Consider the following 22,272-nt stretch of genomic DNA (forward strand, 5'->3'; position numbering starts at 1 on the left):
TGCTTTGGAATTGGAAAAGAAAGTAAAAGCCGCATGTTGAGAATCCAATTCACTTTCACTGTAGTTAGAGTTCATTTCCATTCAAGAGATGATAATTGAGTTATTTATATAGACTTTGATGTTGATGCATGTATGTGGAAATGTATTTAGCCAATTTTTGTATCAATGCTTCATATATGCAAGGTAGTTTTCCCAATGACCCCATCTCCAGTTTTTGTCTGTTTCAAGTTGTATTTGAGCTATGTATCTATCTCATTTTACCATGGATGATATTTTTGTAGTAGCATGCTCATGGTTGTCTTTTCATTAAGTTTTGCTAGGGGACTAGCAAAATGTAAGTTTGGGGGTGTGATAAGCGCCGAATACTGTATATTCAAGCGCCCTAAATTGCATTAGTTAAGTCCGTTGTTTGTTTAATTAAGTAGATTATCTTCATTTGTGTGTATGTATATATTTTCAGGTCCATTTGCCAAAAAAGGAGCAAAATCAAGGCTTTGTGGAGTTTTGGCCATCAAAAGGCACAAGGCTGAATTTCTGGCAGCAGTGGATCCTGAACTTTTCTCGCCATTTTGACCTTAAAAACTTGGGAACTGGAATTCCCTCATAACATGAAAGATTTATAGCTCTGAATCAGCTTTCCAAATCTTCAAACGGTTTGCCATTCGGAGCTCGGAGCAGAGAGTTATGGCCTTGTTACCAGAGGTGCGCAGAACTGCCTGGCAGTAATGCAATTCTGCCTTGATCTTCATTTTTGACCAACTATCCTTAAGAATTGGATCTCCACCAAAACATGAAGTATTTAAAGCTCTGAATTAGGTCTCCAAATCTTCAAACGGTTTGTCATTCGGAATTTGGAGTGCAAAGTTATGGCTATTTCATCAAAGTAGGTCCGGGCGGAGCAAGGCAAGAATGGAGCATTCTGCTCCAATTTCGAGTGCTCGAGCCCTTATTTCGAGTGCTAGAAATTAGGGCAGAATTGCACTCGGGAATGGCCCATTTTTAGCCACTTGCATCTTGGGTTCCTCAATTCTAATTTTCCTCTTTAATGGTTGGTTGGAGATGTTGGTTGGTGGGGGTTTTTAGAGCCTTATCTATACAAGAGAAGGGAAGCAAGGCCACACATATCATTAAGCAAGTTTTGATCAGATTTTGGGGAGGGAAGAGAGCAAGGAGATAGAGTTCTTCAAGCTTGAAGAAGGGAGCACGAAAATGGAGGAGGTCTTCAAGCTTCTTCCTTCTTCCATTGCTCCTATGGGTAACTAAATCTCCATCTAGGGAGGTGATGAAGCTCTACCTTGTAAGCATGTCTAGTTTTTGATTTATTTTGGGGAATGAAATGTATATTTGGCTAGTTCCATGGTCTAGAGCATGTTACAAATTGTAATGAAGATTTTGAATGTTTGAATGACTATGTTGATTTACATACTCTTGTCTTAGATTATTTAATCTCATAGTTGTATGGCTTATAGTTTTATAGTGACAATGGAACTAAGATTATGGAACGGTTTTAATGGCATGGTTTTGAGTAGCTTGTTAATCCATAGCTTAAGAATTTCTTTTGATGAGTTAATCTTGTGACTTGATATCATGTGCTTCCACCAATTGATTAATTGTTTGACAATCTCTAGCTTAGTGAGCATGTCTAGGGTTGCATCTTAGTTTAGGTAACTCAACCATGTGAAGCTTTGATAGGTTGTTCTTACTCTTTAATTAATTGAATTTCTTGAAGATATTATAGTAGTCATGTATTATTATATATCAAGGTCATTTCTACATTAATTCCCCAAATTAATCATATAATTAGCTTGTTTAGAGGTTTGGAGTGGACTCACTTCCCTAGACTTCCTTCTCTAAATCTTCTCTTTTAATCTCCTTCAATTTATTATTTTATGCATTCTGAATTTGTAGTTTAGTGACAACCAAAACAAACCCTCTATGAACACCCCTTATCACTCTAAAATGACTCTAGACACTTAGCTTGCCATAGATTAGCGCAGTCCCAGTGGTTCGACTTACCCGACCAATAGCCCTATTTTACAATGATTCGTGCTATTGCGAAGGTTGATGTATAGTTGATCAACCGATCACACCCGTAGCTTGCCAGTGTGGTAGCCTGACAGTGTCTCTTACACCCGCCCACGACACACCCGCCCACAAGGTCATCACAATCCACCCCCCTTGGAGGCTCGACGTCCCTATCGGCACACTTCTGGCTGGGTCAGGCTCTGATACCATTTGTAACGACCCAGTCCACCACATGGTATGATATTGTCTTTCCTCTACCCAGGCGATGTGGGACTTGTGCACCCGTAGCTCGCTAGTGTGATAGCCTGACAGTGTCTCTTGCACCCGCCCACGGCACACCCGCCCACAAGTTCATCACAATCCACCCCCCTTGGAGGCCCGACGTCCCCGTCGGCACACTTCCGGCTGGGTCAGGCTCTGATACCATTTGTAATGACCCACTCCACCACATGGTATGATATTGTCCGCTTTGGGCTTGAGCCCGCCCGGTTTTGTTCTTGGGCTTCACCCAGTATGAGGCCTTTTGGGGTGAAGCCCAAGAACAAAACCGTGCGGGTTCAGGCCCAAAGCGGACAATATCATACCATGTGGTGGAGTGGGTCGTTACAAATGGTATCAGAGCCTGACCCAGTCGGAAGTGTGCCGACGGGGACGTCGGGCCTCCAAGGGGGGTGGATTGTGATGACCTTGTGGGCGGGTGCAAGAGACACTATCAGGCTACCACACTGGCGAGCTACGGTTGCACAAGTCCCACATCGCCTGGGTAGAAGAAATGTGAAGTGCTTATATGTAAGTGCATCATCTCCAATTGGTATGAGGCCTTTTGGGGTGAAGCCCAAGAGCAAAACCGTGCGGGTTCAGGCCCAAAGCGGACAATATCATACCATGTGATGGAGTGTGTCGTTACAAATGGCATCAGAGCCTGACCCAGCCGGAAGTGTGCCGACAGGGACGTCGGGCCTCCAAGGGGGGTGGATTGTGATGACCTTGTGGGCGGGTGCAAGAGACACTGTCAGGCTACCACACTGGCGAGCTATGGGTGCACAAGTCCCACATCGCCTGGGTAGAGGAAAGGTGAAGTGCTTATATGTAAGTGCATCATCTCCAATTGGTATGAGGCCTTTCGGGGTGAAGCCCAAGAGCAAAAACGTGCTGGCTCAGGCCCAAAGCGAACAATATCATACCATGTGGTGGAGTGGGCCGTTACAAATGGTATCAGAGCCTGACCTAGGCGGAAGTGTGCCGATGAGGACGTCGGGCCTCCAAGGGGGGTGGATTGTGATGACCTTGTGGGCGGGTGTGCCGTGGCCGGGTGCGAGAGACACTGTCAGGCTACCACACTGGCGAGCTATGGGTGCACAGTCCCACATCGCCTGGGTAGAGGAAATGTGAAGTGCTTATATGTAAGTGCATCATCTCCAATTGGTATGAGGTCTTTTGGGGTGAAGCCCAAAAGCAAAACCGTGCTGGTTTAGGCCTAAAGCGGACAATATCATACCATGTGGTGGAGTGGGTCGTTACATTAGTGGTCTGATATGAAAATAAGTAGGATTTAGCTTTTTAGTAAATCCGTTCCCTTATAAATCTGAATTGGTAGGACTTAACCTTTTAGTTAATCCATTCCTAGAATGCCACCATCCGATACTGGTGCATTACATTCATGTAATGATGCAAACAAATATAAATACATCAAGTAGTCCAACATAAACATGAAAAAAATCATATATATAATTCTTGCATAAAATTAAGCAATAAAACAGTTCTAAGTAACATGTATTTAATTTACAATATTAGAAATTAACATGCATCTCAAATAAACTGATTAAATCTCCACAACATGATTAAACTATTTAAATCTAATTATGTGATTAAATTAGTTTAATGTCCATCCATTAATTTTTATTTAATTGAATCCCTACTTAGCATATTATTGAATATCATTATATCATGCATTCAAATAATTTATTGGGCTAATTTTAGACACACTAAGGTTATTAAAATAGTCCCAAACACGCCCTAAGTAATAAACTCCAAAAATTCCTACGTTGGGCAAATCAGTCGACGTGTTTTTCCCCAGACGTCGACGGGAAATTGTAGGTGTCGACGGGAAATCATAGGTGTCGACTGGTTCATGTAAACCGGTCAACATAAAGTGTGCAAACATTGACTGATTCATGCAAACTGGTCGACGTGTGCCCTGAACCGGTCGACGTGAAACTGGGTTGTTCGTCTTCGCCGATTCTGGCGACTCCGTCCTCCTCTGTGAAGGGTTCTAAGGCTACTGTTTTAAGTCCAAAACAATTCCTAAACATTCTTTGAACCTCTTATGCATAATTTAACCAAATTATAATCAAGAATCATAAAAGAAATTTCAAAACCCAACAGTTTATATAAACACAAAATACATACGGTAATTTATTAAAGCAGTTCATTAATTTCAATTAGTTATCCTGGAGTTATCCAAGGTATGTATAGAACACAAGTTTAAGAGAAAGAGATAGAAGCAAAACTTGCCTCTAAGATTTCGGATTGAAATCTTTCTTCTTCTTCCTAGTTCTCCGGCGACTCCTTGTCTGCGGTCAACCTCCCTGCTACACAGCCTAGCCCACGCACAACCCTCTCTTTCTTCTCCTTGGGTTTGGCCTTGAACTCTCTTGGCCGCACCTCTCTTCTCTCTCTTTCCTCTCGGCCCTCTTTCTTTCTCACCCTCTGTAAGCCTCTCCTTTTCTCTATATAATACTATATATAACGTAAATTGTGTTGGTAAAATATATGCTTCATGTGACATTTAAGATATAACAAACCTTATACTAATATGTCATGAGATAATTAACAATATACTAAGAAATCATTAATTAAATATGCAACTCTATATTTAATTAAATATGCAAAATAAATTAATGAAATAATAATTATAAATAAAGAACCTAGACCGAGGCTAGTATTGGATACTATGTCCTTAAGACAGATTCGCCCCGTTATGGTGCTAACGGACTCAGTGGCGTCTATCTCCCAGGATACAACGGTCTACATCCACCAGTAGCAGCACTACAAACTCGTGGATACGGCGAACCTTTTCCGTGTAATACTCTCTCTGACTCAAAAATGCATCTATGCTATATAAATGCTGAACTGGGTGCAATTCGAATCAAATGGTTCGAACCAATCTTAATATGGGTCGATGAAATTGGATTAGGGTCTAAGTGGTTCGGACCACTTAACCTATGGTTTGAACCCACTTGGGTTGGGTTCAAGTCTAGAGAGGGAGATAGAAGAAAATAAAAATAAACTAATTGCAAATGATCCAAATGGGGGTATTTATAGAAACATATATACCTTTTCATATTGGGTGTATCTCTTCATTATTGGACATAACCATTGCAATAGGTTGCAATGGTTCACATGGTGTCTATTCACCACTAGACACATCTATTCTAATAGGTTGCAATGGTTCACGTGGTGTCTGTTCACCAATAGACACATCCATTCTAATAGGTTGCAATGGTTCACATGGTGTTTGTTCACCAATAGACACATCCATTCTAATAGGTTGCAATGGTTCCATTGGTGTCTTTTCGAGTGGGTGCAACCATGGGTTATGATGGTTCGGAAAAAGGTGTAACCCTTTGAAAAAAAAAAAACTAAAAAGTGATTTTTTAATTTAAAAGGTGTAACCCTTTAGAAAAACTAAAATATGGTTTTTTAATTTAAAAGGTGTAGCCTTTTAGAAAAACTAAAAAGTAGTTTTTTTTTTAATTAAAAAGCCAACCACCCAAAAAACCCACTCATTTGTGAAACCCATTTAAATAAGCCCAGCCCAAAATTAGGCCCAATCCAAAATTCCAAAAAAGAATAATCTGGACTTTACAATTAGGCCCAAGCCCAAGCCCAAATCATAAACTCAGCTTATTTAAATTTCAATTTGTTTCAACATTTTTTCCATGTGGGACAAACACTTCCCACATTTTGCATACCCATTTAGGCTTATCAAAACACCATACTTTGGAGCTAATTTCTCATTCATCCGGAAACGGATTTCAGAAAGTAAATATACCACATTCATCTCCTTACGGAGAGAAACGCGCTTGTCTAGAGATCCGTAAAAAATTATTAACGGAATCTATTTCAAATCTCATCCAAAGTTTATGTTTTTAATGCCCCCGTTTCCAACAAATTGTATAGCCCCATCTCACAGACTATAACACACACACACATATATATACACTCCTTGTAAAACCCTAATCAAATCCTAGTCCGAAACCAATTCTCTCCTACATGCTTAACACATGCAAGTCGGACAGGAAGTGGTGTAGCGAGAGAGAGAGAGAGAGTATATATATATATATATATATATATATATATATATATATATATAATCATCCATGGGTAAACATCCATATTTATTAAACCTCCTATCCAAGTAGTCCATGTGACTCAATTGGATAGTCCATTTCTATTATCCAAAACCATTAAACTAAAATAGAACAAAATAAAAACAACCATTTAAATCATTTAATTCCTAACAAATAATTACAAGTAAGCACCTAACCGACAACAAATTTAATACTCATCATATAGCACACAAAAATTAATTAAACAATTCATTTCAAATAAACACTTAAGCAATTAAATCAATTAAATAATTAAACAATTAGCCATATAAACAATTAATCAAATATATTACAATTAAAATAATTAAGTAAATACCGAGACTATCCTTTTAAAATTAGGGGTATTACTAATATATAAGAGAATTTGTCATGAGCTCTTTATATTTAACTACTATATTAAATGGTTTATTAAAATTTTTATAGATTTCAAAAAATTGTCTCAAACAATGGAGAGTTGACGCCTTTTACTATAAGAAATTCTGGCTCGTACTCACCAAAGAGAGATTTAGAGTTCAAACCTCAGTGGAGACACTTGTGTGTGATTACTATATACCTATTGATAAAAAAATAAATAAAAATAAAAATATTACAGTACTTGGCAATAAAAACAAGCACAGTGCATAAGGAGGTTTCACAAGCAGTAAACCGAACTGATTCAAGCCCAGAAAAATGGGCTCAAATCCCCTGCTGTCAGTTACCCTACAGTCCCCTGCTGTGAGCTGATGAAAGGCCTTAGTTTGGCCACGTATGCTTCAGTTTGTAATATGTCTGTGGGCTCCACTAAAATGGTGCAAAACGCATTATTCCGTTAAATCTGCCTTCCGTTAACTTATATGGTAAACATCCATCTCTCGGCATCTCTGAAAAAGCCCAAAAGAGCCGGCTCTACAAATTAATTGAGCCGTCTCCAAAAAATTGGGTTGAGCCGTCTCCATATTTCTTCTTGAGCCGGCTGTCCATTATTTTTTTTTCTTTTATTTATTTTTTTTTTTGCTTGGCAAGGAGCCGGCCCTAAAAATTTTGATAACAGGAATTCTGATCACTTTCACCATCAAAATAAGCTATTGACACAGTTCTGTAAAACTAATTTCACACCTCTGTAAAACTAATTTGACACCTAAATTTAACATTTTTCAATTCTTTCATTTGTCATCTGTTAGTGTAAATTATGATATTTTTCTACTTGAAATTAACATTGGTTAAGCATTCTAGCATATTTGAAATGTTGAATAATTGTAGGATTTTTTTCTATAATCTTCAATAACCATTCTAGTGAATGTAAAATCTTACATAATTGTGTTTTTTTAACTGAGTTGGCTTCATTAGGTACCAATTTGTTATCCAAATATTTTTTCTTCTCATGTATGCGGCAATTACACATTTCACAGGTTATTATATGACATTTATGAGAAAAAATACATTGTGAAGTTTAATAAGTAGGGACACTGATTACCTTCACCATCAAAATAAGCTATTTACACAGTTCTACTAAACTAATTTCACACCTCTGCAAAACTAATATCACACCTAAATTTAACATTTTTTAATTCTTTCATTTGTCATCCGTTAGTGTAAAATATGATTTTTTTTTTACTTGAAATTGACATTGGTTAAGCATTCTAGCGTATTTGAAATCTTGGATAATTGTAAGATTTTCTTCAATAACCATTCTAGTGAATGTAAAATCTTCCGTAATTGTTTTTTTTTTTAACTGAGTTGGCTTCATTACGTACCAATGTGTTATCCAAATATTTTGTCTTCTCATGTATGCGGCAATTACACATTTCACAGATTATTATGTCACATTTCTGAGAAAAAATACATTGTGAAGTTTAATAAGTAGGGACACTGATCACCTTCACCATCAAAATAAGCTATTCATACAGTTCTACAAAACTAATTTCACACCTCTGCAAAACTAATTTCACACCTAAATTTAACATTTTTTAATTCTTTCATTTGTCATCCGTTAGTGTAAATTATAATATTTATTTACTTGAAATTGACATTGGTTAAGCATTATAGTGTATTTGAAATATTGGATAATTGTAGGATTTTCTTCTATAATCTTCAATAACCATTCTAGTGAATGTAAAATCTTTCATAATTATTTTTTTTTAACTGAGTTGGCTTCATTAGGTACCAATGTGTTATCCAAATATTTTGTCTTCTATGTATGCGGCAATTACGCATTTCACAGGTTATTATATGATATTTATGAGTAAAAAACACATTGTGAAGTTTAATAAGTAAGGACACTGATCACCTTCACCATCAAAATAAGTTATTCACACAGTTCTGTAAAACTAATTTCACACCTCTGCAAAACTAATTTCACACCTAAATTTAACATTTTTTAATTCTTTCATTTGTTATCTGTTAGTGAAAATTATGATTTTTTTTTACTTGAAATTGACATTGGTTAAGCATTCTAGCGTATTTAAAATCTTCGATAATTGTAGGATTTTCTTCTATAATCTTCAATAACCATTCTAGTGAATGTAAAATCTTGCATAATTGTTTTTCTTTTAACTGAGTTGGCTTCATTAGGTACCAATGTGTTATCCAAATATTTTGTCTTCTCATGTATGCGGCAATTACACATTTCACAGGTTATTATGTCACATTTCTGAGAAAAAATACATTGTGAAGTTTAACAAGTAGGGACACTGATCACTTTCACCATCAAAATAAACTATTTACACAGCTCTGCAAAACTAATTTCACACCTAAATTTAACATTTTTTAATTCTTTCATTTGTCATCCATTAGTGTAAATTATGAATTTTTTTTCTTGAAATTGACATTAGTTAAGCATTCTAGCGTATTTGAAATCTTGGTTAATTGTAGGATTTTCTTCTATAATCTTCAATAACCATTGTAGTGAATGTAAAATCTTCCATAATTGTTTTTTTTTTTTAACTGAGTTGGCTTCATTAGATACTAATGTGTTATCCAAATATTTTGTCTTCTCATGTATGCGGCAATTACACATTTCACAGGTTATTATATCACATTTATGAGAAAAAATACATTGTGAAGTTTAATAAGTAGGAACACTGATCACCTTCACCATCAAAATAAGCTATTCACACAATTCTGTAAAACTAATTTCACACCTCTGCAAAACTAATTTCACACCTAAATTTAACATTTTTTAATTCTTTCATTTGTCATCCGTTAGTGTAAATTATGATTCTTTTTACTTGAAATTGGCATTGGTTAAGCATTCTAGCGTATTTGAAATCTTGAATAATTATAGGATTTTCTTCTATAATCTTCAATAACCATTCTAGTGAATGTAAAATCTTCCATAATTGTTTTTTTTTTAACTGAGTTGGCTTCATTAGATACCAATGTGTTATCCAAATATTTTGTCTTCTCATGTATGCGGCAATTACACATTTCACAGGTTATTATGTCACATTTATGAGAAAAAATACATTGTGAAGTTTAATAAGTAGGGACACTGATCACCTTTACCATCAAAGTAAGCTATTCACACAGTTCTATAAAACTAATTTGACACCTAAATTTAACATTTTTTAATTCTTTCATTTGTCATCCGTTAGTGTAAATTATGATTCTTTTCACTTGAAATTGGCATTGGTTAAACATTCTAGCGTATTTGAAATCTTGGATAATTATAGGATTTTCTTCTATAATCTTCAATAACCATTCTAGTGAATGTAAAATCTTCCATAATTGTTTTTTTTAACTGAGTTGGCTTCATTAGATACCAATGTGTTATCCAAATATTTTGTCTTCTCATGTATGCGGCAATTACACATTTCACAGGTTATTATGTCACAGCTATGAGAAAAAATACATTGTGAAGTTTAATAAGTAAGGACACTGATCAACTTCACCTTCAAAATAAGCTATTCACACAGTTTTACAAAACTAATTTTACACCTCTACAGAACTAATTTGACACCTAAATTTAACATTTTTTAATTCTTTCATTTGTCATCCGTTAGTGTAAATTATGATTTTTTTTACTTGAAATTGGCATTGGTTAAGCATTCTAGCGTATTTGAAATCTTGGATAATTATAGGATTTTCTTCTATAATCTTCAATAACCATTCTAGTGAATGTAAAATCTTCCCTAATTGTTTTTTTTAACTGAGTTGGCTTCATTAGATACCAGTGCTTTATCCAAATATTTTGCTCTTGAAGTTCAATGGAGCCGGCTCTAAGTTGTTGAGCCGGCTCTTTGAGTTGGCAGCCGGCTCATAATAAATATGGAGCCTGCTCTCAGAATTTTTAGAGCCGGCTCCTTGCCAAGCAAAAATAAAATAAAAATAAAAGAAAAAAAAAATAATGGACAGCTGGCTCAAGAAGAAATGTGGAGACGGCTCAACCCAATTTTTTGGAGACGGCTCAATTAATTTGTAGAGCCGGCTCTTTTGGCCTTTTTCAGAGATGCCGAGAGATGGATGTTTACCATATAAGTTAACGGAAGGCAGATTTAACGGAATAATGCGTTTTGCACCATTTTAGTGGAGCCCACAGACATATTACAAACTGAAGCATACGTGGCCAAACTAAGACCTTTCATTAGCTCACAACAGGGGACTGTAGAATAACTGACAGCAGGAGCTTTGAGCCCCAGAAAAATAACCCATGAAATTCAAAGGGGAAGCCGAATAGATATTAGCCCACTTAAGTTCATTACTATAAGTTAGCCGTTGCAGCATGTCTAAGGCCACACCTGAGTTTAGAAAAGTTACGTGACGGCACGATCCCAATAAAGAAATCACAGCCCTTTCACATACGCGTATTGTCACATGATTTGTACAATGGTGTTCTCAAAGCCAACACATCAAATCAGCGAAGGGAAGTCAGCTCATTCACACACACATACTGTCGCATGATTTGTAAATTTTATACACAAATAAATGGAAATAAGAAAAGTAGAGAGGTCTATTTTACTCTTTATTTATTTATTTTTGCAAGGTGTGCAATGACTGAGTCACTTTTATGGATTCTTGGAGTATAATATAAAAAGGATCCACATTTTGTTTATTTAATTTCACATCTTAATTGACTTTTAAAAGTATTGTTTTAATTATTAAAAAATCAAGTAAAGTGTAAGTGTATAGAACATATCCTAATATTTTATTTGGTATATAAAATTATATAAAATTATAGAATAAATTACACTCACAACTCTCAAATTTGGATTAAAGAAAGGTAACTACAATTTAGGCACTTTTTGAATAATGACACACCTTTATGTTTGACTTTCACCTTTATTGTTCGGGTCTTTTTCCATCCTTCTTGAAGCTATCAATGCTTTTAACAAGCAGTCTGGGTTGGTCCCTAATGTTCAAAAGAGCTTTATTTTTACTGCCAATGTTCTTGATGCTACCAAGGATGGAATACCTGCAGCTAGGGGCTTTGTGATTGGCCAAATTCCCTTCAAGTACTTGGGCTTGCCCATCAGGCTACTAACTATATTATTTGACTTATGACAAGTGATATCTCATTTACCTCCTAAAGTGGATGGCGAGGGTTTGAATCTCCAAATGAGTAAAGTGGGTGTGCGATTGGTGTGTGCGAGGGTGTGTGATCATTGCCAGAGTCAGTACATGGACTTCTAGGTTCCTCTCCAATGCAGGGAGGTTTCATCTTATCAAAACTATTCTCTGTAGTATGCAATCCTACTGGTCAAGTCACTTTATACTCCCTTCTCAAGTTTTACAGCAGATCAATTGTGTACTGAAGAATTTTCTCTGGACTGGTGTTGATCTCAAATCAATAGGGTGCCAAAATCAAGTGCAGGGAGGTGTGCAAACCTAAGGAGTTTTGAGGTACTAGTATCCCTAATATTAATATGCTCAATAGGATATCTATGTTGAGGCATATTTAGAACCTATTTCAGAATGGTGGTCAGTCTCTTTGGGTTAAATGGGCCCATGCTAACCTCATCAAGAACAGGAGTTTCTGGGATTTGAAGCCTAGCTATTTGAGTTCTTGGAACTGGAGGATGATCTTGAAGTTCAGGGGTTTAGCTCGGTCATTCATCAAGCATATGGTGGGTGATGGGAAGTCCATTTTTCTTGGGCATGATTACTGGTTGCCATTAGGTCCTTTTGATGCCAGGATATGTCCACTGATCATTTAGAATTCTCATTTGGGGAGTAATGCTACGGTCAGTTCACTCATTAGGCACACTCAATGGAGAATCAATCCTTCCTTCCATGCCATTGTTTCTTCAGTTGGCACCACAGAGGCTTTACCCAATATTAATCCCATTTCAGGTGATAGAATCCAATGGACCATCTCTTCAAGTGATTCATTTAACCTTTAAGAGTACTTACCATACTCTTTATCCTCCTGACACTTTCTCTGGATAGGCAAACGTCCTATGGTTTGCTAACCACATCCCAAGGCATGCCTTCATTGCATGGGTTGCATTGAATCACAAGCTCAAAACAAGGGATAAAACTAACCGTGGTAGCAGAAATAGGGTAACACTGTGTTCCCTATGTTCGAGTGCAAATGAATCTCGTGACCACATCTTCTTTGAATGCCAGTTCTCCAACCGAATTTGGCAATTTTGTCAGCATAAATGTGGTGTTTATAGTGGGGAGCAGAATCTGGTTCCAATTGCTAATTGGGCGAGCTCTCTTTGTACTGCAAAGGGATTGCCTATAAGTTTTGTTTCGCAGCTACTATATATTTTGTATAGAGGGAGAGGAACATCAGAAACTTCATTGGGAAACAAACCCCTTTTGAAGGAGTTTGCAAGCAGATTGAAGATTGTATAAGGTTAAAACTGTTGTCTGACTAGTTCTTGGATTGTTCTAGTTCGAGGTCTATAGCAGCTGATTGGAGCCTTCCGAGCTCAGTTATCAAGGTGAAGCCTTCATAGTCGGAGCTTCTATTGTGTCTGCTTTTTGCTATATCTGATCTTGTTGCTGCTTTGCTTTTGTTAAGGTGGTCATGTTTGGTTTGGTGAGTGGATGGGCTTGTTTTGGGTGCTTTTGGGCCTTTTTTGTGGGCCGGCTTTATGCTAGCCCGTTTTGACTTTTGTACACTTCTTTTATCAATGCATTAACTTACCCAAAAAAAAAAAAAAAAATTACACAATCAAATAAAATAATGAATAATTCACTATTGAAAAACTTTAAATAATACATCAATTTCACCTTGCAATTCTTTCAATAAAATAAATACAACATGAAGAATATGGATATAACGATGAGCTAGAATTTAACAACATAAATTATTATATAATAGAGGATTAATATAATAATAGAAATTAAGAATGAAAACGATAATAATAAAATAAGTAAAGAAGAGTTGGTTTGATTATTGAGTCATGTATAAAGATATTGACCTAAAATTGATAGTCATCCCTTTTCATGGTAGTATTGGAAAAACTAGTCAACTCTAAGGCTAGGTCAAAGTCCATAAATGTGTTATTGTTCACAAACTCAATATGTAAAATACTCCCAAAAACGAAAGAAAAAATAAAGAGAGTATTTGTAAAATAGGCACACAACCTTGTGTACCCAACTGTGCAATTCTGAAACATACTGCAAGTCATCTCTTGTCTCTTGGATGCTTTATATATGTCTTTTGCTTCCTGTGGAGCAAAAAAATTCTTTCGTACTTTCTATAGTGGCTATTAGATTTAATCTAATGATCACATTTCAAACCCACCTATATGATTTCCTTTTAATACAAAATAACTATCAATATTTCTAGTTTCTAAATTTAATCTTTACCAATACCACTAATTATAACAATAAAAAGTAAGTCCCAAACATATAAAAATAAAAATCGTTTCACCTCTGTAAGGTCTCACTACCACTAATCTGAATTTTTGCGTTCTTTGATGTCTTTGTTGTTACTTTACATATTAGCTACCTTTCATACTTTTTTTACTTACCAACAAAAAAAATGATGATAGTGAAAAAAAAATAATTATAGTATAATAATAGCAGTATTAAAGAAAATACTAAGAAAAATAACTAATTTACAAAGGAAATCTGAAATTTAATAGAATAATATCATTTTTTTGTCGTGAATTTCCTCATTACGTCAATAATTTTTTGTTATTATAGTAGAACTAGAAAAAATATATTGTGTGATTTATTATAACAGGTGAGTAATTCGAACGTGTTTACAACTAGTTAGAATCTAGAATAAAATAAAATTAACAAGAGAGATGAGACAATTTGTGACAAAGGGGGAGAAAAATAGATTGAAATTCTAATTTTTAAATAAATGCATTTAGGGTGGTATACAATAATTTAAATTGTAATATATTAAATTTTTTATGGGTGAAGTGTTGTGCAAATCATATGTTACCTTAAGTTGATCAAGTGGATAAAAAAAATAGAGATTTTATTTTTAAATTTTTATTATTTTTTAGTCGATGTTTTGTATGTCAATAATTTAATTTTTTCTTTTTCACACTTAAACAAATAAGCAATGTCAACTTTTCTATCAAGTTATGGATGTAATTTTCTAACACTTATAAATTTTTTTAAAGAAAACGAAATTTGAATAGATTTCTATTTTTATTTTTTTAGTATTTACCTTTTATTGTTATAATTAATGGTATTGGTAAATATTAAATTTGGAAACTAGAAATAGTGATAGTGGTTTTGTATTAAAAATAAATCATATAAGTGGGTTTAGAACGTGACCATTAGATTTAATCTAATGGTCACTATTGAAAGTGCGGAAGAATTTTTCTTGCTCGCCGTGGAGCAAAAGATCACACTACTCATATAATGATAGTAATTGATGAGGAAAAACTCTAAATGAAGTTAAACGGATGGATAAGGTGATGAGGTGATAGATGTCGTTAACAACATAAATTCAAAAGGTAGTTCTGATATGATAAATACGAAATTCAAATTATCGACAAAGGCTCTTCTTGAAAATTGCAACAAACTCCCAGCTTGGTTGACTATTAAACTCTTATCAACCAATGAGGTACGGGCAATATTGAACTCCAATCATGAATTGTTTATTTTTATTTTGTAAACTGACTTAGCCATCGGAGCTGGTTTGGCAGGCACCATACCGGTGTCAAGAGAAAAACGCTGTCATTTCGGATCGTTGCAGGCTAATCTTCATCAGTTGGCGCCGTCTGTGGGAACTTGGAATAGTTCTTTTTAAAAAGGATTATGGTTTTATGATCCGGATTGGAGCGCGGTGAGGGACCATTGTTGTAGGCCTCTGGTAAGGAGGAAGTGCAGTGGGAACCCCCTCACATCCCAAATAACCTAGAGCGCGTTACAGCATTGGAACAGCAAATTCAAACCCTGAATCAGGGAATGAATGAGCTGATCCGGCAAAATACGATGATCCTACAACGTTTTGTTCCTCCAGACCCACCTCAAGAGCAAGGGCATCACCATAACGAAATCCTACCTCAAGATCAGCCTAACCTAAATGCTAAAGAGGGAAATCATGAGGTACAAGGCAACGAGCCTTCCCATTAGGAAGTTCTTGTAGAGCATAGCCAAATTGCTGATTTGCATAGGGTGGCGGGTCATCCATCTCCCCCACGTAGCTCTAGGCCATTGACCTCGACCTATGTTGATGAACGGACCCAAGAGGTTACCCACATCGACCAACAAATCCAGAACCTCAATGCCAAGATGGAAGATGTGATGCAAGCTATGAAGGGAAAAGGCTCCGCTACCACCATAGACGACCTTGTTCAAAAAACAAATTTGCCATTTAGCCCGACTATCATGAGATGTCCATTGCCTAGCAAGTTCAAGATGCCAACACTTGAAAGCTTTGATGGGACTCGTGATCCTCTTGATCACCTGGAGACTTTATGATACCCTCGGATTCCCGAATGCGGGTTAGCCAGGCCCACGCCCGAATACCCGAGGATATCAAAAACAAAATCGGCAATAAACGAACACAAAGTATGAAAGAATAAAGAAGAATAAATAAAATGTTGACAAGAAACTAAAATGATAATCTAATAATAAACCTCAAAATATATTTTCATTAATTAATAAACTCTTCTGATACAACTGATCCTCCAAAATACAACTCGGGAATCCATACTATGTGGACCCCTAGAAAATCCAAACTAAACAAATGACAGCAATAACTGTCTAAATCAGGAAATTGAATCATAAAGGAACTCCTATGTAGTATCAGAAAAATGAAGTATACTGATCCCCACTCAGCACGAACAACCTCTACTCCTGACGAACACCTGAAAAATAATGGTGGGTCAGGCCCATAAACAAGTTCTACTCTACTACAGTCCAAACAGAGATCCGATACACGTATACATCCTAGTCAATCTAACAGTAACTAGTAGTTCGTATATATATATACACACATTAAAGGAACCTCACTAAACTATAGGGTTGTCTCAACCTGAATAGTAAGCAACATACAAAACACACATATAGTGGGCATGAGTACCTAGACCTACCAGGGTACACAACTATGCTATATCTAACTACACATCCCTAGCGATATACGCACCCTAACCATTGATCCTGAAACTCAAGCTCATATCAAGGCACCATACTTATATATATATAATCTAGTATCCATCATATTCAATATAAATTAATCCTCCATAAGTCATTCAACTTGTTCAGCTGACCTGTCTTGAATATAAGTAGGACTTAACATTTTAATTAATCCATTCCCTTATATACTAAATTAATCCTCCATAAGTCATTCAACTTGTTCAACTGACCTAACTTGAATATAAGTAGGACTTAACATTTTAGTTAATCCATTTCCTTATATAAAATAGGTAGGACTTAACTGATAAGTTAATCCGTCCCTAGAATGCCACCGTCCCATACCGGTGCATTAAACCACACAATCCAACAATTAATGTAATGATTAAGGAAATACATCAAACAATCCAGAAATAACTATGATAATATAATATCAAGTTATCACAAAATATGAATGACTTATTATTTATTTAAACTTCCTGTATCATATGTCCTACATAAACTAAATCTTATATATATGATGATATTTTATTATACCATCAAATAAGCATTCTCTATATCCAATTCATCCTACACATTTAATCTCAATTGCTAAAACATATTAAAAGATTAAATTCATTCGTTTGTTTAAAACATTCAAATAGCGAGCATCATTATGATTGAGTCTATTTAAATTTATTTAAACCCAAACCTAGTTCATATTTAATGTTCAGGAATCTTAGGCATGTTTCTACGTTCCATCATTTCACAGATATGAAAAATACGTGATTTAAACATATAAAAATTCACACCGGAAATCAAATCAAAATCATGCATAATTATTTAATTTTATGTGTTTAATAAATCCTGGAATTTCCTAGGCATGTATAGAAACACGAATCAAAGGGAAAGAGATAGAAGAAGAACTTGCCTTAAACTTTCGGATCAAAAGTTAAATTTCTTCTTCCTTGATCTTCTTTCTACAGGGTTTTTTTCCTCATTCCTTCATTTTCCTCCTTCCCTCTCTAATTCTCTCTCTCTAGAATATATCACGTGAATATATCTAGCTCCCTTTTACAACCTATAGTTATATATTTATAGATTAAATAAAATAACCCTAACCCTTTTTCCAATCCAAGTCAACTTAAAAAAAATAAATATTAAAATATTAAAAGGCAAGTAAAATATGTTATGTATATAATTTATGTATATCTTTATTAAATAAATAAATTATACACATCCCATTATTTATTAATGGATTATCCAATAATACTTAAGTTATCATAATATTATAAAGTAACTTAAAACATAACACGTATCAAATTTATGTATATTTTTATTATTTAAATATTAAACATATACATCAAATTAAATATTACTACCCAAGTTACCATAAAAGTAATTAATAAATTAGTTTTCCTTTTATATATATGAAAAAGGAAAGTAAAATATGTTACGTATATAATTAATGTATATGTTTATTAAATAAAAAAATTATACACATTCCATTATTTATTAATGGATTATTCAATAATACTTAACTTACCATAATATTATAAGGTAACTTAAAACATAACACGTATCAAATCTATATATATTTTTATTATTTAAATATAAAACAAATACTTCAGATTAAATATTACTACCCAAATTACCATAAAAGTAATTAATAAATTACTTTCCTTTTTTATATATGTATATAATATATATATATATATATATATATATATATATCTATATATATACACAACTATCCATGGGTAATAATCCATTCACATCCAATCTCCTATCCAAGTAGTCTATGGGACCCAATTGGTTGGCCCATTACTACTAACCATAACCATAAAAGAAAAATAAAATGAAATAATAAAAGAAAATAAAATATTTAATTTACAATTAATCAAAACACCATTTAAGCACATAATCTAATTAAACAATTAACACATAGACAAATACAAATAATACATAGACACATAATCAAATAGTCAAGTAATACCTAATTCAATTAAACACATAAGCAATTAGTCAAATAATCAATTAAATAATTAACAATACAATTAAAATAAATAAATAAATACCGAGACTATCCTTTTAAAATTAGGAGTATTACAGACTTTTCAGGCACTTATGCATCTCCAAGCTGTACCAAACCAGATAATGTGTCGGGCCTTTCCCACTACTCTCAAAGGGTCGGCACGAGTCTGGTTTAATAAATTAAAACCATGCTCGATCGAAACCTTTGCAGAGTTGAGCAAGGGATTTGTAAGTCATTTCATTATAGGTCAAAGGCATAGGAGGCCGGCCACTCACCTGCTCACCGTGAAACAACAGAAGGGAGAACCATTACGGGAGTATATCAATCGGTACAACATTGAAATGCTGCAGGTGGATGAAGCTGATGATAAGGTAGCACTTACCGTTTTCATGGGAGGACTGCATACATCTAGATTTCTTTTTTCCTTGTCAAAGGAACCTCCAACCAATATGGCAGAATTACTGGTCAGAGCCAGGAAACACATGAATGCGGAGGATGCGATGAGTGCGCGAAAGGGGAAAGAAGGAGAAGATAAAAAGGCGAATAAAAAGAGACCACTGCCTGGTGCCAAGGACGAGAAGGAGACCAAATTCAAAAAGTCTTCATCAATTAAAGTGAAAGGACATCTCGTTACAGGAGCTCAGATAAGTACACCAACTACACCACGCTCATTATATCTATAGATCAGGTTTTAATGCAGATTCAGGATGATCCCTCCCTGAAGTGGCCATCGAAGTGAAATCTGATCCCTCAAGAAGGCCTCGAGACAAATATTGCAGGTTCCATAGAGATAATGGGCATATCACGGAGGATTGTATCGACTTAAAAGATCAGATTGAGAATTTGATTCGAAGGGGTCACCAACAAAGGTTCATGGCAGGAGATGATAGACAAGGTACTAATCCCGCAAAAAGGAGGCGGGACAATCATCCACCAAAACAACAACCAGTAGGTGAGATCAGAGTCATATCCGGAGGGTATACAGGAGGAGGTGAAATAGCCACGGCCCGAAAAACTTACACAAGAAGAGCAAGAACAGAGATGAATGAGGTAGGAATGTTCAACGCTCTATCAAAAACACTAAGGTATGCTGATACTACCATTATGTTTTCAGAGGCTGATGCCAAAGGGAACCAGCAACCCCATGATGATCCTCTGGTTGTCTTTATAGTCATAGCTAACTACACCATAAGGCGTATACTTATTGACAATGGGAGTTTAGCTGATATAATATTTTCTCATGTATTCGACCAAATGATGATAGGCCGGGAAAGGTTACTGTGACACCCCCAACATTTTCCACGCATAAGTTGATCAGGCTTATACACGAAAACGAGGGATATCAAAAACAATTGGCAATATACAAGCATGGAATACAAAATGATAATAATAAAAGAATTTAGACAGGAAAGGAACACTAAATAATAAAATATCCATCCATCCTTTATTTAATACAGTACTCCGTTACAACTTGGAAATCCTATGTCAAGGATCCCTAAATATAAATCCTGAGAGTTCAACGTCTACCCTGAACTGAAACTGAAGTAATACATAAAACTTCTACCCTGAACTGGATCGTAAGAGTGGATGAATTCGGATGGTGGTCCCACACTGCTAGCCTCAACCTTGGAACGGGTACTGACCGTATCCTGAAATAACAACAATGGTGGGTCAACCCCACGAGCAAGTCCTCTCTACTATGACCCAAATCAGAGAATTAAATAAATTAATCATTTATATCCGGATGAGTACTCTATCTGTATACATCCTAATGGAACTATCCAATGTATAACATGACCTCAATCAGAATAGACGGTGATCACTTAGACTCACGCTAGGTGGTTAAGTGTCGCCTTTCCCTACCCGGGAAATCAGCTATTATACATGGTGCACGGTACTGACAACACAGACTGTAAAGAACTACACAGTGATAACACATCTCAATGTACTAATGAATATACTGAGCATATCAAATAGGCAACACATGCCAATAATATGAATAAATATACTGAGTATGTCAATTAGGCAATACATGCCAATAATATTAAACCACATACCCCGACAGCCACACATCTGTCTATCGCAACGAATGCATAAGGTATAAATAAGTCTCAACTTATTAGCCAGCTCACATGGTTCTATAGGGCAACACATCCATATAATATAAATGTGACATAATTTAAACAGTCCATTTATTCTCTGAAATGCACACAGCATAATAATCATGGTTTATATATGATTAACAGTATAAACATCCCATAATATAAAATGGATAATTTATATGACTAAAACCATGGCATTATTTAATTTAAAAGTAATGATTAATACCATTTAATAAAATAATAACACCATCTATATTTAACAATGTCATTAAATGAATCACAGTCATATCCGTACTGGAACGCGCCAATAAATGTTTAGAACAGATTAATCGGCCATAATAATACTTAACGGGTAATAAAATAATAATTTCGTGGCCCGTTAAACCCGTAACTACCAACACAGGCCCTAAAACTCCAAGTTTAAGGTTCTGGAATTGACAATACAGGCCCTAGGGGTATTCTGGAAATTTTTAGCAGCTGACAGGGCCCCTCACGTGCCCCCACGCGCCGCCCTAAGATCCCCCACGCGCAGCCCAACCTTCCCCACTCTCCCACGCGCCTCCACGCGCGTCTGGCATTAGCCACGCGCCCGCACGCTCTCCCACGCGCGCGTTTAAGTCTCCTGCAGACGTGGCACCTCCTGGTTGGTTGGCTGTATTGACTTGCTGTGGGTGCGCTACACAGGATCACTTCATCTCATCTCACCTAATCCAAGGGTCAATGATCCGGGTGTACCGCGATAACATGGACCGCGATGCACCGGATCAATCAGATTCATCTAAGGCCCAGGATGCGCGCGCACGCTACCCTAAAGTACGCCGCATCACACCGGATCACTCCGGTCATCTCCCCCACATCCGGTAGCCAGAAACCTCGCCGGAGTCTCGCCGGAAATTGCAGAAAAGCCCCGGAAAAATCTAGAAAATTCTAAAAAAATCCCTAAAGACTTATTTAATTATTTTCAGCCTTTAATAATTTCATAGGATAATAAATAAATATATACCATCCCATAAAATTAAAATTTCATTAATTTAATAAACTAAAATTAATAATTTATTAACCTCCTAACCTGGTCTCTATGCATATAAATAAACTAAACAATTAATTTATTAATTCAAAGGGGAAAAGTAGATAATAACTTGCCTTTAGGATTTAAAATAAATCCGCCGGTTGCGCGTAATCGGGTAAAATCGCCTACACCGGTACAGGCTCCCTTCTTTCTCTCTCTTCCTTTCACTCTTATCAAGTAACTCACAATTACTTATTT

At 35.6% G+C, this 22,272-nt stretch overlaps 1 protein-coding gene across 1 annotated transcript; it reads left to right on the plus strand.

Moving 5' to 3' along the window:
• Positions 1-19,244: 19,244 nt before the first annotated feature.
• Positions 19,245-20,187, plus strand: LOC132309625 (uncharacterized). Its single transcript, XM_059807916.1, has 2 exons — positions 19,245-19,551; positions 19,628-20,187. The coding sequence occupies exons 1-2, from the start codon at positions 19,245-19,247 to the stop codon at positions 20,185-20,187; spliced, it is 867 nt and encodes a 288-aa protein (XP_059663899.1).
• The last annotated feature ends 2,085 nt before the right edge of the window (positions 20,188-22,272 follow it).

Source organism: Cornus florida, unplaced genomic scaffold, assembly GCF_030987335.1.
Source record: "Cornus florida cultivar Cherokee Brave unplaced genomic scaffold, ASM3098733v1 CherokeeBrave_3.0.0_Hap2_Chr05, whole genome shotgun sequence".
NCBI lineage: Eukaryota > Viridiplantae > Streptophyta > Magnoliopsida > Cornales > Cornaceae > Cornus > Cornus florida.

Excerpts from the sequence above, each read along its gene's own strand:
- LOC132309625 (XM_059807916.1), top strand. The coding sequence starts at position 19,245 with ATGCTGCAGGTGGATGAAGCTGATGATAAGGTAGCACTTACCGTTTTC. Across the intron at positions 19,552-19,627 it reads CGTTACAGGAGCTCAGATAA|TGGCCATCGAAGTGAAATCT; the intron begins GTACACCAACTA and ends CCCTCCCTGAAG.